The sequence below is a fragment of the Diabrotica virgifera genome, chromosome 9 (genome assembly GCF_917563875.1).
Source record: "Diabrotica virgifera virgifera chromosome 9, PGI_DIABVI_V3a".
Classification (NCBI taxonomy): domain Eukaryota; kingdom Metazoa; phylum Arthropoda; class Insecta; order Coleoptera; family Chrysomelidae; genus Diabrotica; species Diabrotica virgifera.
In genome coordinates this window covers 59,274,055-59,292,696 of record NC_065451.1, presented here as the reverse complement: position 1 = coordinate 59,292,696, position 18,642 = coordinate 59,274,055, and the positions used below count along the sequence as shown (strand labels likewise).

Sequence of the window (18,642 nt, the reverse complement as noted above, 5' to 3'; positions counted from 1 at the left end):
TGTCTTCTACATTGCATGATCTTATGTTTTCGCTTCTCTCCCTATCCAACAGACTTTTCCCTGATATTTGTCGGAGTATTTTCATCTCTGTTGTTTCTAGTAGTAGTCTCGTTTTAGATGTGTCAGGTCTTGTCTCCGCCGTGTATGTCAATATAGTTCTAATTGCTGCTTTATAGATTATTGCTTTTGTGTCTTGTCTTAGGTGTTTGTTCTTCCAGATTGTGTCATTAAGGGATCTCGCCGCTTTACTTGCTTTTAAGCTTTGTTGTCGTACTTCCTCTTCAACATCTCCTTAACTGGTTATATCTATTCCCAGATATCTAAACCTTTCTTCCTGCTTTATTATTTTCCCATCAATTTCGATTTTACATCGTAGTGGGTATTTAGATGTTGTCATAAATTTGGTTTTTTTTGCTGATATTATCATATTGTATTTCTTGGCTGTTGTATTGAAGATGTGTGTTAATCTTTGGAGATCGTCTTCTGTCTCGGCGATTATTGCGGCGTCGTCTGCGTAACATAATATTTGGATTTCTTTGTTCCCCATTCTGTAACCACGACCTTTATGTACTGCTTCTATTATTTCGTCCATTATTATATTAAACAGCAGTGAGCTTAATGAGTCACCTTGTCCGACTCCGCTTTGTACTGGTATAAACTGCGTTAGTTTTCCATTTATCTTTGCCTGTATTCGATTATGAAAATAGATGTTCTCGATAGTTTGTATAATATGATTGGTATGTTTCTTCTACACAGTAAATGTAAGACGTCTTCGACTTGGATGCGATCGAAAGCATTTGTCACGTCTATAAAACATAGATATGCTGGTTTATTGCACTCAATGGCATTTTCTGTGATTTGTATCCGTACAAATACGGCGTCTACACAGGATCTTCCGGATCCGATTCCTTGTTGTTCATCTGATAAAGTTGTTAGTTTATTGATTTTGTTGGATAGAACTTTTGTGGTTAGCTTAAGTGCGGTGTTCAGTAGATTTATACCTCTATAATTGTTGGGGTCTTCTTTATCTCCTTTCTTGAACGTTGGTATCATTATGCTGTTTCTTCATGTGTCTGGATCTTGCAGTGCAATATTAGTTTTTGTATAAGTTTTGTCATCTCTAGGGTTATACTTTCTCCGTATTTTAGAAGCTCGTTGGTTATTCCGTCTTGGCCTGGTGACTTTCTGTTTTTGAGTGAATTTATGGCTATCTCTACTTCCTGAAAACTGATTTCTATTTCGTGTCTTAATTCAGGTAGGTTATTGTTTTGATTATTATTTTCTTTTCCTTTAAACCGTTCCGTCAAGTATCTTTCCCATTTTTTTGCTGGTATGTTATTGTATTCCTTCAATTCTGCCATTTCTTTCCGTTAGTTTCTTATGAATCTCCATATTTTATTTGTTTTTGTGTTCCGTAGAAGTCGCTTTCCATCCTTTTTGTAAACTGTTCCCAGTGTTCATTTTTTGTTCTTCTTACCAATTGCTTTGTTTCATTTCGTATTCTTCTATAGGTGTCTCTGGATTCTGGAGTGTTTGATGTTTTATACTTCATGTAGGCCTCTTGCTTCTCTTTACATTTCTCTTTTATTTCTTTTCTGAACCATGGTGTATTTTTTTTTTATTTAAAAAGACAAAGTCGCATCCACCCGAAGGTTATTAGCGACATTTCTGTAACATTTGTAACGATATGAAATCAAAAATTGGTAAAAATGAATCTGTATACAATTAAACCTTTGGAACAATAATTTGATTCCACGCACTAACACTTTATTTTTGGAATGAACTTTTAGATCGCTAGCGACACTCCGACACTCTCTTTCTGATGCATCATTAGTGATAGAGTTATGCGCACTAGTATCTGCTTGTTCATATTTCCTTCAATGCCTTTGTGGGATGGTATCCACAGGAAGTGGATTCTTCTGAAACTTTCTTGAGCTTCCATTAGTTCGGCCTTGGTTCTTTTCTCAATGGGGTATTTATGGTATATATTTTGCATAGCTTTGACTGTGCTAAGAGAGTCGGAAAGGACTGGGCAACAAGGGAGGTTTTTAATATATACATAGTTTGATGGTTTTAAACAAACCAGAGAGCTCTGCAGTATATATGCTGGAATTCAGAGAAAGATGTAGGAGCATAACAAAGCGATGAAAAATTCCATCAATATTCTTTTGAAGTAGAAACTTGAATCTTAATGTTGGCTTAATTGAGATGTGTCACTTTCTCAGTCTGACGCCTCACTGCCAAGATAACTATTCATTTTTTTCTTTATGGACGTGAATTTTCGTTTTATGGATCTTTCCTTTAAATGGGGGTTAACTAGACTGAGCATATGGGACAAAGCTGATAGGTCTGTGGTATATTCTTGAATTGTGGTTATAGGATCTGTTGATCCCGTGATATTCATTAAGAGCATGTTAAGTTGATCAAAGTTTAGAGGGAAAGGTAGAGGGTGATTTTCTATGAAGTTTTTAGTAGGGTCAAGTAAGAGAGAAAATGAGCATTCAGAACTGCTTGCTGAACTAATTTTAGCTTTTTTAGATTTTGCTTGGACTTTAGGTGGTGGAAAAATGTTACATTCTTTTGAAGATGGATCTGCTTCAGGTGAAATAATTTCATCAAAGTTACGTTTTCGTTGATTAATTATGTGACTGCCCTTTGTTCGGTATCTCCGGGACATTGGAAATAGACATTTGTTCACACTGAGAAGGGTTTGTATCATTGGGTGCTTGCAAAGATATATTTGTTGCGCTGGATACCGATGCTTCATTGTTTTGGTTGGGGTTTAGTTGAGCTAGTGGTTCGGAGCACTGTGATGCAATGTGACCTGGCTTCTTGCATCTAAAGCAAACTAAACTGTCTTGAGAGATGAATATTCTATATATTGTGTTGTCAAAAACAAGAGTAAATGACTCTGGTAGTGTTAGACTGTGAGAACTGATATAGATTTGTCTTCGAAAACTAAGGATGTGATTGAACTCAGGCATAGAAGCACTAATTTTGAGGAATGTCATGGAGGAGACAGGAACTATGCCGATTTTTTGTAAGTCATTGATTATCAAGTCGTGAGGTATTGAAGGACATACGCCGGGGAACACAAGTCGTTCCGCTGGTGTAACTAACCTTCTTGCTCTGACAATTTCACCTTGTATTTCTATTTGACCATGATTATTTATAAAATCATCCACTATTTGTTTATTGGACAAATACATACATATGTGATTATTAGATAGTCTAGAAGAGAAGATTATATTTTTCGGTTGAATTATATTTCCAAGTGGGAGAAGATAGTCTTGAAGTTTGGTGTTTTCTAAGGCACTAAAGATAATTGCTTGGGACTTTAAAGGAAAATGCACTCTGGACGCTGCCAAAGAGTATGACTGTGATGCGTTTATTGGACTTTGGTGGTCTTGTATTGTAGAACTGTTGTGGGATTCCATGTTTGAATTCATTTCGATAAACGTTGAGTGAAAAGTAAGTCCGACCCTGTACACCTGCTAAAAACAGGATATCTGTCTTTATAGCCCAATAAATGACCGTTTTGGAGTGTAATTTCCAGGGGCAACTCCGAATTGCATGAAAATTTGGATTTAGGTTCTACTTACCCTCCACTTCAAAGTTGAATTTGTGCCGTTGGTTGCTTTTACTCGGGGGGTGACATTTACCCCTTCTCGGGGGGTGAAAAACGCGTGTTTGAAATAAGGCCGGAAATGGATAAATTGACTTATTTTAAGCACCCTTTGTTCTATAAAGTTTTTTCCGTCAATACTTTTTACAATAATTTTAAGTCAATACTTTTCGAGTTATTCGCGATTTAAAATGTTGAATTTTCGACAAAAAAACTACGTTTTCAGACCGTTTTTCCCAAATAACTCAAAAAGTAAATATTTTATCGAAGAAAATATTTTTAGCAAAAGTGTAGCCTATAAAAAAATGAAAAAAATGGTGTACCAGTAAAGTCTACAAATTGAGTAGAAGGAAAGTTGTAGCTCATGAAAAATACGTTCTTATTCGTCTAATTCCAAATCGAATAATTCAACGCGAAATCACCGAAGAAAGAAGCGTTTTTCGGGAAAACCTTATTAACATTTTTAAAGTTTTGAAAAAAGTTTATTATTTGTTTTTTACAAAAGTTTACAGCATCAAAAATAAACGAGTTACACTGAAAAAAAAAGTTGGCCCCTTTTTTTTGGTAAAAAAAAATCGTTAAAACCTCCCTCTATTTAGCACCCTAAATGAAATTAATCGTTTGGCTTTACCATCTATTTTAACTGTATGTGTATTGTTTATATGATCTGTAAGTTTGATTGGTTTGAAGTGCTTATTTTTGAAAACAATTGGTTTTATAGTAAAAAAAACTTTTTTAAAAATTTTTGAAAAATTTCATTTTTTCAAAATAACTTAAAAAGTATTAGTGATAAGAAAAATCTTAAGGAGTAAAAAATGTAGGTTTTGCTATTATAAATATGCTAGTTTCATTTTGTTTCTCCGTAAGACAAAAATTGGTTAAGATATGGCTGTTTAAAATTTGCATACACTCGTGATTAGTGACCCATTCAAGCATTCTCAATTATAACCCTTTCAAAAATAAACACTTTAAACCGGTGAGACTGACAGATCATATAAAAAATAGATAGGTAAGTAAATTGTTTGTAAAGCGGTAGCGATTAATTTCAATTGGGGAGCTAAACACGGCGAGATTTTCATGATTTTTTACAAAAAAAAAAAGAGAGCCAACTTTATTTTGAGCGTAACTCGCTTATTTTTAATGCTAAAACTTTTGTTAACAATTAAAACAAAGCTTTTTATAAACACTTTAAAAAAGTTTAAATGGAGTTTTCCCGAAAAGTGCTTAATTTTTCGGCGATTTCACCTTGAAATATTCGATTTGGAATTAGACGAATAAGAACGTATTTTTCATGAGCTACAACTTTGTTTTTATTTGATTGATAGACTTTACTGATACACCATTTTTTTGGGTTTTTTATGAGCTACACTTTTGCTAAGAGTTTTTTTTCGATAAAATATTTACTTTTTGAGTTATTTGCGAAAACCCGTCTGAAAACGTAGTTTTTTTTGTCGAAAAATCAACATTTTCAATGGCAAATAACTCGAAAAGTATTGACTTACGTAAAAAACTCTATAGAACAAAAGTTGCTTAAAATCAGTCAATTTATCCATTTCCGGTATTATCTTGAACGTATGTTTTTTCACCCCCGAGAAGGGGTGACTGTCACCCCCAAGTAAAAGCAACCAACGGCACAATTTCAACTTTGAAGTGGAGGGTAAGTAGAACCTAAATCCAAATTTTCATGCAATTCGGAGTTGCCGCTGAAAATTACACGGTATCGCCGAATTTCCCGTTCATTTACTGGGCTATTACTAAAAGCGGTTATTTTGCTAGTAAATCTGGATTTGTGTATTGACAACAATATCAAATAATTGCAATTTGCTGACTTTAATGCTAATTTTACTGGATATTATGTAAAGAGTTTGCACACTTACAGTTGATTTCAATATATCACTGAGATTCACAATTTATAACTTATATTAAACTTTGTTAATATTAAAAATATTCGGAGCCCACATTGAATACAACATTATAATTATCGATGCAGGATCGGTCTCCCAACCATGGTGTATTGTTGTTGTTTCTTTTGTTCAGTATGACTTTGCGTTTTCCTAGAGCTTCTGTTGTTACCTCTTCAATGTTGTTTTTAATTTTCTCCCAGCTCGCATTTATATCTTCGATGTCGTCTATTTGTTTCTTCTGTATCTTCTGTGCTAGCCTCCTTTGGTACTGTTGTGTTGGGTATTCCTACATTAGGCAACACCCCGCACGTTAGTTCCTGGCTGGCTTGGTTGGTAGAGGCCATGAGGTTAGGAGGATGACAGAGGGGTTTGGAGGTTAGGAAGCCCTAGATCACAGCCATAGAGTTATGATCACAGCGTGCTAGCAATGCAAGTTCCGTGTTAACGAGTGAAACGACGATTGTCGCATCAGCCAGTGGTCGGGAGCGTAACTATATGCCATATGGCGGTATATTCAAAAGACCTGTAAAATTAACTGGGATTGAGAACTCATTTTAATGTAAAGGATAATCAATATAACCTTAAAATAACAAAAGATCGTTGATTGATAAAAATATACCTGTATGTATTTATCAATCAACGTTTATAATTCGTATACTATTTGGATTTTCTTGTGTTATTTTGAGGTTACATTTATTTTCCATTACATTAAAATGCCAAAGTGGTTAAAAAATTAAAGAATAAAACATAGAATACAATCTTTATTTATAAAAATGTTTATATGTATGTTCATAAAATATGTTTGTTATCAATTATCAATGAAAAAACTTAAAACACAACTACCTTATTACACATAATATATATTTACACAATATTATTTTTATTCATCAGTTTAAAGCACACCAAAATTGTATACATTTGGAATAAAGCACAACTGCTGTAATTCACTTTACACTTTTTGTTGTTGGATGCACTATTTAAACGCTATTTATTAAAAAATAAAACAAATAAATATGGCGTCGTATTTTTCTCAAGGAAATGAAAACACAACGAAACGAAAGTGACAGTGGTGACAGAACGAGCGAACGAACAACGTGCAGAAATCTGCAGAAATGAGACTAGTATCGCCATCCCGTGCCAGGGAGCGAACTAGCAAACGTGCGTTGACCTTGAATATCCCTGTTACATTGCTATGTGGGGTTCTGATATGACAGCGTGCTCATGCTAGGTTGTATCTACAAGAATTGTATAATAAATGCATCTATAAATCTCCAACATGCTTTTAAGTTTCATTAATACAACATGGTGGCAGCGGTAAATAAAGATTAAAACAAATTTCTGCAGGAAATAAGGTGAGATACGTAAAATACTATAAATACCAAATAATAATACGATGCCTAATCCTGGTGAATTGTCGGGAGCGTCGAGTGGAAGCTCATCAGGGTTCCATGTCTCAACTCCTGAAGCATTCAATTTTTCAAATCCAGCTTCTTGGTCTCAGTGGAGAAAGAGGTTTGAAAGGTATGCAAAAGTAAGTGGTTTGTCAACAAAGCCTGATTCAGAGAAGATAGATGCTCTCCTGTACATAATGGGCGAGAAGAGTGAAGAAATCCTCTTACAAATGCAGAAGGTCCCTACAGTATATGATGACATGATACAAGCGCTGGAAAGCCATTTAATACCACGAAGAAACATCATATTCGAAAGACTTACATATCCTTCTAAAGGCAAATTTTGTACTTTTGATATATTTGTAATTCAAGATCTAAAAATGCCTATTCTGGGGAGGCCGGGTATTTCATGTCTCGATGTATTAAACTTTTCAATAAATTCTATTAATCAAACTTCTAGCACTAATGTACAGGTAGAAAAAGAATTTCCAGATATATTTAATGAAATAGGCAACTTCAAAGATGAAATTAAAATTGAAGTTTGTGAAGAAGCTAAACCTTTTGTACAGACTACTCCTCGTGTAGTTCCTATACTTTTACTAGGTAAATTAGAGAAATAATTAAAAAGGCTTCAAGTTTTAAAGATCATAGAACCAGTAGAAGAACATACAGGTTGGGTAGCTCCAATTGTAGTTGTTCCAAAGGGGGAAACGGTGCGCATTTGTGGGGATTATACTCATTTAAATAAAAGCATTCTACGACCCTATTTCCCTATACCTTGTAACGTTTGAAAAAACTCCAACATTAATTTAATATCCCAATTCCCAAAAAGAATGTCTATTTTTTTAATTTATTTTGTGAAGTTCAATATCATTATAAGATCCCAAGCCGACCCTGTATACAGCCATGAAGTATTGCAGCAACATTTCAATGTGTTACAAGATTCCTGTTTATTTGAGACGCAAAAACAGAATTTGTAAGAAGTGTTGACAAAAGTACAGTTCTAATGCGTAGATGAACTTTCTAGAACAAATCTTGAACTGAAAGTTGAGTTCTTGTCAACTAAGCATCCCTAAGGATCAAAATCGCTCGGTACTTCCGTCGTATTTTCCCCGATCTGTGGCTTCAGACCGAAGCGCAGATCAGTCCGGTTTGATTTCTTCAAGCGTGAAGATCGCTTGCCGACTCACCCCAAAAGGGCGTGGTGCCTTTTGTTACCCGCCGGTAAAGGGTATAGTATGTCGTTCTGGAAGATCTAGTGTGAGGGCACGATGTTTTTTTTTTACCCCGTAGTGAAGTTGGGTGCTCTTACACTGTGTTTGAGTTGTGACGCAGTACTATACGCCGGCGTGGTATGAAGTCCCTGTATCTTGTCCAAGTTCCTGTTTAAATGAAGTCTTCCGAGTCCCGATTGATGTCCTGATGTAGACATTTTGAGTTCCAGTCCCGTGATGTTTATCCAGTTGATTGCCCCGAAATAAAAAGGAAGCCATGAAGCCCACCTCAGGTCGATGACCCTGCTTGTTTGTAGATGAACCCCCTTTCCGTGTAGTTTGTGACGTGTGATAAAGGATTTTGTTTAAATATGGTATGATATATTTTTTTAAATTTTGCAAGGATCCCAAATGGATAAATATTTTTGTTGGTAAAGAGTTTTGAAAAATAATAGTTGTTTGTGCTTTCATGATGCAACTTGTAAATTAAAATGACAGTGACTTTGACCTTTGACAGCTGCGTCAAAATTTTGTTTTGACATACACTGTCCAACAAGTTCTTTTGTCATTCTTTTGTTATGTTAAATTGAAGATTTTTTTTGTAATGTAAAAGATTTGTAGATATTTTGTCCTGTAAAATCATTTCCTGTTAAAAGTTTTTTTGTTTGTTTAAAAAAAAAAAAACCACCGTAAAGTTTTAAATAAATGTTTGTGAAAGTGTATCTATCATCTCATTTCTGTAGCCTTTGGAAAAATTTTAACAGAAAACTAATGCAACTGTATGAAAGTTTTAGTTCAGGAGAAAAGAAAGAATATGGCATAGAAGCCAATAATAAGGAAAGATGTTGTCCCAATGTAACCCCAAAGAGGAATCAATGATGATTGTCCCCCCGATTGGTACCCGTAAGTAAGAAAGTATCCAGTAAGTACCCATAGGTGAAATAGAGGATTTATTTCAAACGGCGTCCCTTTTTGTTAAATAGTAGAAAGATCCTCTAGTCAGAGTAAGTACCCTTATGTATTTAGTTATGGTAGTGTAGTCATCTTAACACCCCTTCACCCTCCCTAACGAATCTGCGACCTAGCTCCCGCACAACAAATGAGCTGCCGTCCCGCAACGAGGCTTTATGTGTCTGCTTCTTCTTCTTTAGCCCCATTCTTACCCCCCAGTATCTCTATAGATAGTCTTTCCTTGTTCCCATATGAGCAGACATGTAAAACGCTTCAAATGGCGCCCCACGTTGGGCGCCATTTGAAGCGTTTTACATGTCTGCTCATATGGGAACAAGGAAAGACTATCTATAGAGATACTGGGGGGTAAGAATGGGGCTAAAGAAGAAGAAGCAGACACATAAAGCCTCGTTGCGGGACGGCAGCTCATTTGTTGTGCGGGAGCTAGGTCGTAGATTCGTTAGGGAGGGTGAAGGGGTGTTAAGATGACTACACTACCATAACTAAATACATAAGGGTACTTACTCTGACTAGAGGATCTTTCTACTATTTAACAAAAAGGGACGCCGTTTGAAATAAATCCTCTATTTCACCTATGGGTACTTACTGGATACTTTCTTACTTACGGGTACCAATCGGGGGGACAATCATCATTGATTCCTCTTTGGGGTTACATTGGGACAACATCTTTCCTTATTATTGGCTTCTATGCCATATTCTTTCTTTTCTCCTGAACTAAAACTTTCATACAGTTGCATTAGTTTTCTGTTAAAATTTTTCCAAAGGCTACAGAAATGAGATGATAGATACACTTTCACAAACATTTATTTAAAACTTTACGGTGGTTTTTTTTTAAACAAACAAAAAAACTTTTAACAGGAAATGATTTTACAGGACAAAATATCTACAAATCTTTTACATTACAAAAAAAATCTTCAATTTAACATAACAAAAGAATGACAAAAGAACTTGTTGGACAGTGTATGTCAAAACAAAATTTTGACGCAGCTGTCAAAGGTCAAAGTCACTGTCATTTTAATTTACAAGTTGCATCATGAAAGCACAAACAACTATTATTTTTCAAAACTCTTTACCAACAAAAATATTTATCCATTTGGGATCCTTGCAAAATTTAAAAAAATATATCATACCATATTTAAACAAAATCCTTTATCACACGTCACAAACTACACGGAAAGGGGGTTCATCTACAAACAAACAGGGTCATCGACCTGAGGTGGGCTTCATGGCTTCCTTTTTATTTCGGGGCAATCAACTGGATAAACATCACGGGACTGGAACTCAAAATGTCTACATCAGGACATCAATCGGGACTCGGAAGACTTCATTTAAACAGGAACTTGGACAAGATACAGGGACTTCATACCACGCCGGCGCATAGTACTGCGTCACAACTCAAACACAGTGTAAGAGCACCCAACTTCACTACGGGGTAAAAAAACATCGTGCCCTCACACTAGATCTTCCAGAACGACATACTATACCCTTTACCGGCGGGTAACAAAAGGCACCACGCCCTTTTGGGGTGAGTCGGCAAGCGATCTTCACGCTTGAAGAAATCAAACCGGACTGATCTGCGCTTCGGTCTGAAGCCACAGATCGGGGAAATTACGACGGAAGTACCGAGCGATTTTGATCCTTAGGGATGCTTAGTTGACAAGAACTCAACTTTCAGTTCAAGATTTGTTCTAGAAAGTTCATCTACGCATTAGAACTGTACTTTTGTCAACACTTCTTACAAACTCTGTTTTTGCGTCTCAAATAAACAGGAATCTTGTAACACATTGAAATGTTGCTGCAATACTTCATGGCTGTATACAGGGTCGGCTTGGGATCTTATAATGATATTGAACTTCACAAAATAAATTAAAAAAATAGACATTCTTTTTGGGAATTGGGATATTAAATTAATGTTGGAGTTTTTTCAAACGTTACAACCTAAAGTAGAAACCTCATTGGCACAACTTGGGGGATCTCGTATATTTTCAAAATTAGATGCTACTTCTTCATTTTACCAAGTCCGACTTTCAAAAAGCTCTCAAGCTTTAACTACTTTTATTACCCCATTTGGCAGATTCATGTTTACAAGGTTACCTTTCGGTATATCCTGTTCTCCTGAATTTTTCAGTCGGAAATTTTCTAAGTTATTCCTAGGTTTGAAAGGTATCATTACCCACATAGATGATATATTAGTACATGCACCCACAGTGGAAGAACATGATCGTATTCTTAGGGAAGTCTTGCAGAGACTCAGCAAAGAAGGTATTACACTCAACAAAAAGAAATGTCTAATAGGTGTAAATAAAATTGCATTTTTAGGCCATGTGATTTCAGGTGAGGGTATTATGATTGATCCATCTCGAGTAGAAGCTATTACAGAATTTCCTAACCCTACGAGTAAAAAAGAACTGCAACAGCTCTTAGGTATGATCAATTATGCTGGTCGTTTTATTTCAAATAAGTCCAATATTCTTGAGCCCCTCAACTATTTATTAAAAAATGATGTCTTATTTCGGTGGAGTAAAGATCAAACTGCAGCTTTTTCAAAAATAAAAAATGCATTGATCAACGCACCCTGTCTTTCTTACTTTGACCCAACTAAAAAGGTAATCGTCAGTGGAGACTCGTCTTCATTTGGTTTAGGGGCCGCTCTGATGCAAATTAATGAAAACAATGAAACGGAAATAGTAGCATATGCATCTCGAACACTTTCTCCTACTGAATGTCGTTATGCTCAAATTGAGCGAGAGTGTTTGAGTTTAACATGGGCTTGTGAAAAATTTCAGGAATACATAACAGGAATTTCTGTAATTTTAGAAACGGATCATAAACCACTTCTACAAATATTACAGACAAAAAATCTTGATGATTTTGTAGAAAGTGATAGTGTACAGTGTAGTGACAAACCAATATCTATCAGTGAGAGTGCAAAAGCTTTACCAAGCAGTGTAGCTCCAAGTGCATCCGAAAACATTACTCCAAAGAGAAATAAAAAACGTCCCAACTGGTTTTCAGACTATATCACATAATGTGTTTTATTGTATCATTTAGTATTAAAAATGTTGTTACTTTTATAATCTTAAAAAGGAGGATGTTGTGTTGGGTATTCCTACATTAGGCAACACACCGCACGTTAGTTCCTGGCTGGCTTGGTTGGTAGAGGCCATGAGGTTAGTAGTGATGTTGATTATAGTTACTTTCGAGTAATCGTTACAATCGTTACTTTTGTATAAAGTAATCATTTACAGTATTCGTTACTTTGATTACTTTTGTTACTTTTGTATTTGAGTACCGGTAATCATATCGAAAATCGTATTTCTCGGTAGATAGATATTCCGATATAACAAGTAATCATTTATTTACAGTATTCGTTACTGTGATTACTATGATTACTTTTGTATTTGAGTACCGGTAATCATATCGAAAATCGTATTTCTCAGTAGGTTGGTATTTTCTATAGGTATTCCGATATAACAAGTAATCATTTACAGTATTCGTTACTTTGATTACTATGATTTACTTTTTTTACTTTTGTATTTGAGTACCGGTAATTATATCGACTGTCGTATTTCTCAGTAGATAGGTATTTTGTATAGGTATTCCGTCACACCTAAAAATGCTTCATACCGATAACGATATTCGATAACACTCGTAAAATACCGGTCCCGTCCGTTACTCGCTGGGATACGATTGGTATTTTTTTATAGAAAGTAATCAAGTGTACTGGTTGTAGATACAATAGTCGTTACTCGCTCTGATACAATTGCTACGATGTAACAATGTAATCAGAGTAATCAAAGTAGATACAATAGTCGTTACTCTCTCTGATACGATTGGTACTAAGTAGGTAATCAGAGTAATCAAAGTAGATACAATAGTCGTTACTCGCTCTGATACGATTGGTACGAAGTAATCAAAGTAACGATTTGCCTCTGTGTATAGTAATCGTAACTTTCGGTATTCGGAAGTAACGAGTACTTTGTAACGAATAGTTACTTTTTCAACATCACTAGAGGTTAGGAGGATGACAGAGGGGTTTGGAGGTTAGGAAGCCCTAGATCACAGCGTGCTCATGCTAGGTTGTATCCATGCCCCGCGCACTCTAATAAAAAACATGTAATCGTATTTATTTTCCTTCCATTTTGTCTGAGGCGCTGATGTCGGCATTGTGATTGGTGGAACATGACTTTTGACAAATCCTGCGCTATCTTTGAATCTGTGTTCAGTGTTCGTGTTCGTTTGTTCGTTGTCGTTCAGTTATTTTATATGGTCGGTTATGTGATGTGTTTGTGTCACCATAAAAAGCTGATATTCAGTGTTTTTTGATATTTTGTAATCGAGTACCTTTTTAAAGGTAAGTTTTTCTGATTGCAAGGTAGAGATTTTCTGATTGTAGGTACTGTTTATCCAACAGTTTTAAAATACACACTTTATTTCGCGTTTTGTTGTTAGGTCTAATGGCTCCGTTCAGCTGTTGTGTGCAGACGGTGGAAAAGTTCAACAAGTAAACATTTATTTAATCCAAATTAAATACTCATATTTCTATGTAAAATGTCACATTATTTTATAAATAAATAAGTAAGAAACAAAAGTTGTTTGTGTTTTACCTTTATTTTCCACTTGAATAAAATATTAAATATTGGAAGTACCGTATGGAGGCTATGTACCTAGCATGGAGATGGCACCCTTCCTATCCAATCAACAACAAGAACGTTTAAAATTTCACACCTATCATGTCGACGCTACAGACCACTTATGTGGAGGCCAGATTTGTAGTATCCTTCCATTTAACCAGGTGCTGAGATGGCGCTGAAATACGTGACATGTTTTTTAAAGAGTAAGATCGCATTCTACCAAATCACACAACACTTTTTTCTATGGTTGTATCTACAAGAATTGTATAATAAATGCATCTATAAATCTCCAACATGCTTTTAAGTTTCATTAATACAACAGGTACATTTCTCTTGTCTCTTGTCTTGTCTTGTAGAATCGTTCCACAGTGATTCTATATTGAATTTTCCTCGGTGATTTCCTAATATAAATATCAAAATTATAAATTTTGAAAATTCTGAAAAATTGCCCTAAATTCTGAAAAATGATAATTGAACTATATACATAACACTGTTGCCAGCTGTTGCTATAAAGTTTTTATATTAAAAACTGCTTTAATAAAGTTTACTATTAAAAAAATAAATACAATGTAAAATAAGTTAATAATCAAGGGCACATATCAGAGCAACTCCTCTCTTTATCCAGTGCGATTGGGGCTTTCTGCTTGGTATTTCAATGGTTAGGACATAATTGGTGGAGTGGCCAGTGGTTGAAAGGACACCAGCTCGGGTTAAGGTTTTGTATACTGGACATTGATACACGTGAGAAGGAAGTTCGTGATGTTCTTCGGGTTTGAGCCAAACTACTGGCATGTCTAAAAAGCCAAATTTATGAATTAGAAGAGTGTGTTTTTGAAATTAACATGTGACGATAATATACTTTTATCGTGGTTCTGAAGCTATTATCATGTAGAGCAGGGGTGAGCAAACTTTTTTTAGTAAGGGCCGCAAAATATTTTTGGGCTACTTACCGAGGGCCGCATGTTTCCGAATTTCTTGTACTAATTTTGTGGGGGGGTTAAAATCATCGTTTCAATCATCTTTTTTTTGAATTTTGTTTGAAACTATGGAATTATTTTATAGAACTTGATAGAATTATTTTATTTTTAAATTAACTAAACATATTCAAAGGATATTAAAAAAAATTTCAAGACCAAATATTGAAAAATAAGCCAATGGTGGCAAATCTTTACCGACACGAAAAAGATTATACGTTAAAATAAAATAAATTATTTTTGTCGGACAAAAAAGGGCGCGATCGTAGAGTCCGACACCCACAAGATGTCAGTCTAGCGCGGTAGTTTTGCTATTACAAAACTCTTAATTTTCAAGTGAAAGTACTTATACTAAATTTAGAATCAAGATGCAGTAGAAATAAACAAACCAAGACACGTTAAATGCTACTAAATAGGAGTACTCCCGAATCATAATTTACAATGTATAAACTTTGGAAATCAAGATTTGGCATTTATAATGTAGATATATTATAAATTATGATTCGGGAGTGCTCCTAGTAGCATTTAACGTGTCTTGGTTTGTTTATTTCTACTGCATCTTGATTGTAAATTTAGTACCTATATATTTAATTAATAAAGATTGTCGATCTCTTTTCCGACAAATTTACAGCCGCGTTTCGTTAGTCCGACAACGTAAATATGTTAATGACGCGGGACGCGCAAACAAGTCCAACCTGCAAATTTTTCAGAAATTGGTAGACTCGCTCAAACGAACCAGTTAAATCTTCCAAATATTAAGCTACGTTTAGTCTGTCAGACAGACTAAACGTAGCTCAATGAAGACCTAATAACAATAGCTATTTGTATAACAAGGGAGGAAAGTGCTACTTTTCCTCCCGAGAATGAAGTTTACTGCCCGACGCGTAGCGGAGGGCAGTAATCATTCAAGGGAGGAAAAAGCACTTTACTCCCACGTTATACATATGGTTTTTCCACCTTCCTCAAATAACAAGTCATTTTTTGATTTTTACTTAATTTATTTATGTAGCTAACCAACAAAATTTATTAAAACTAAAACTAACAAGTAGGTAGAATATAACTGTCAACTGTCAAATATAAGTCAAATTATTAATGTAAACATTGTTAAATCAAAATAACAATTTACTGTTTTTTACCATTCTGCAAAATACAGAGTGTTTTATAAATAAACGTTAAAATGTATAGATGCTTACGTAAAAATGTAAGATATTGTACAGGGCGTCAATAAGTTATATTTCATGAATGAAATACCATGACGTCACTTTTACTTTTCCTCCCTACGGAGGAAAAATATTTTCCTCCCTAGGGAGGAAAAGTACAACTTTGCTCCCTACAATCTGGTCCGGAAAAGTATACTTTCGGTAGAGGTAGGTGGAAAAAAATATTTTAACGTAAAGCAGTAGAATATCATGTCGCTGGAAGTAATCCATTGGCATCCACTTTAAGCCAAACTATTTTATACTTTTTACTATGTAGTTAGAACATATAACTTAAAAACAGTGTTTGGCATTGTGGCTTGTGGCTATTTAGCAAGGACAGGGAGTTCACTGATGATGTACTGATAATGATAAGTCCGAAAACATTTTGAACGTAACTCTTTTGGATTTTTAAAAATTTTAAATTTTTATTAAAATATAACAACTACACCAGGGAGTGTTTTACTTCACGTTAAATTTTATTTAACTAGATGGTATACATAGTGTGACCAACTAGCCCGAAAAATCCGGGACATGGCCCGAATTACGAAGTCGTGTCCCGGCGTCCCGGACCAGGCTTCCGGGCCATCCGAATTTTCAATGTTTTGGTAAAATTCTATTTTGAAATTTTGAATATTCTTTTAAGAATTCATATCAAACTGAATTGGTAGGACGAAAAAAAGTCGACAATTTCGAGAGTGTAATATTAAGATCAATGCACGGAGTGAGGCTTATAGATAAAAAAACAAATAAATGGATTAGAAACAAAACCAAAGTAAAAGACGCAGTAGAACATGCTGCCAAATTAAAATAGAGCTTCGCAGGATACAATGCCCGACTGAAGGATAAAAGATGGAATCATGAAATACAACAGTGAAGACCGTGGTTAGGAAGAAGAAGCAAAGGAAGGCTACAAATGAGATGGGCTGATGACACAAAGAACTTTGGAGAACACAACTGGAAACACGTGGCGCAAAATAGACAACACTGGATTGAATTGGGGGAGGCCTATGTCCAAAATTGGACTCCTGAAGGCTGAAGAAGAAGAAGAATATTAATACCACATCCAAAACGCGCATATCGTGGTATTTGCTATAATAGTTGTACAAAATCTCAAACTGTGAACTTTTTTCTCGTTTCTGTATTTTAATTATCGTCATCATTACAACCAATTATTGTTGTTGTTCTGAAGCTATTTTCTTGTGGCATTTTTATAATCAAGTATATTCAAATGGGAAATAAGCCACAATTTTACCTAAAAATGATTTTATTAACGTTTCGACGCCCAAGTCGGATGTCGTTGTCAAAATACAAAAAATTTTTTTTGTATTTTGACAACGACACCCGACTTGGGCGTCGAAACGTTAATAAAATCATTTTTAGGTAAAATTGTGGCTTATTTCCCATTTGAATATACTTAACCAATTATTGTGGCTTAACCCCATTAAAAATATAATTGTCAACATAAAAATGTTTAATAAATAAAATGATAATATTATGAAAGTTTTATATTAAAAAAATGGCCTGATTTTCATTGAAAAGTCCCGGATTTCAGGTATTTTTTTCAGCCGTGTGCCGAATTTGACTAAATTGGAGTTGGTCACACTAGGTATACAGCCAACCTTCGGGTATTAACCCGTTTTATTTAATAATTCATTTTTTTCCGCGGGCCGCAAAAAAATGTCTATAGGGCCGCATGCGGCCCGCGGGCCGCTCTTTGCCCACCCCTGATCTAGAGCTAGAGTACGCCTATGTATTTAACAAAACACGTTCTTATATCGTTTCTGACAGTATTGTAACAATAAAACGAGCGATTCGTATTTATATACGACTTTATTAATTTATTTATACAAGTTTACTCTACAAATCTCTAGTTTAAACTAAAACTCATTTACAAAATCCGTTCCTATATAAAGCCCAGCCGTTATTTCTCGAAGATTCTGCCCATCTGTAGTTATTGTCCCGACATTCGGAGAATTGCTCGTCTTCCGCCCCGCTACATCGCTTCTTATATAGAAAGATCGACGTGGAATGCGTGTGTGGAGATGGGACCTGTTATACGAGGGTCGGTCAAAAGTAATCTTTTGTTACACTGCTCACCTCTGAGCGTCCCGATCAGCAACTCTAGATGGCCCAGGATGACGGAATCTACAGGACTCTCCAGCTCTGCATACACCCCTAGAAAAGAAGCAGCAGTCTACTGTCTTTGAAGGGTATTACATCTTCGGGTTTATGCAACACACAATAATTTGTACGCCAGTTTCTCTGAAGACCACTTCAAGCATGCTTCTCACAATCTTCCAATCCAGATTTTCTACTGCATGTCCTATTTTTGGTAAAGACAAATCTTTGATGTCATAATTACACACGATTTTCTTCAAATTAGTTAGAGCACGCCATATGTTCTCGTAGTTTGGGCGTGTCCGTATAAGCCTTTCTGGTCACCATATACAGCAAAGATTGAGCACCATCTTCCAATCGCAGTACTCAACCAATTTTAGGCTGCTGATTTCTTAACTCGTCCAGGCGGCCGAACTTTCTATTGAATACGGACGAGATTCCTGTAGTCATCTCGAGGTCTTGGGCAACACAGTGGGCTAGAGAGACATTTTCTGGAACACTAAACAGATCTTGTTGAACTTCTGTGGTCACACCGAATCTAGCACTCTTTCTCTCTGCGTAATTTGACATAAATTCCTTAAAACTTGGCTGTGCGGCATCTTTCATCTCCT

General features: G+C 35.5%; 1 protein-coding gene across 3 annotated transcripts in view; it reads right to left on the bottom strand.

Moving 5' to 3' along the window:
• Window positions 1-18,642, bottom strand: part of LOC114339168 (dynein axonemal heavy chain 1-like) — a 1,269,803-nt gene that overhangs the window by 60,004 nt on the left and 1,191,157 nt on the right. The window contains exon 25 of one of the 3 annotated variants that reach the window (XM_050661243.1): window positions 13,314-14,534. The exons of 1 other annotated variant lie outside the window; for it this stretch is intronic. In XM_050661243.1, coding sequence (XP_050517200.1) covers window positions 14,320-14,534 — 215 coding nt within the window. In that variant the 3' untranslated portion in view covers window positions 13,314-14,319. Of the gene's footprint in view, window positions 1-13,313; window positions 14,535-18,642 lie in introns of those variants that run through there. One more of the 3 variants, XR_007700606.1, reaches the window with a different exon arrangement.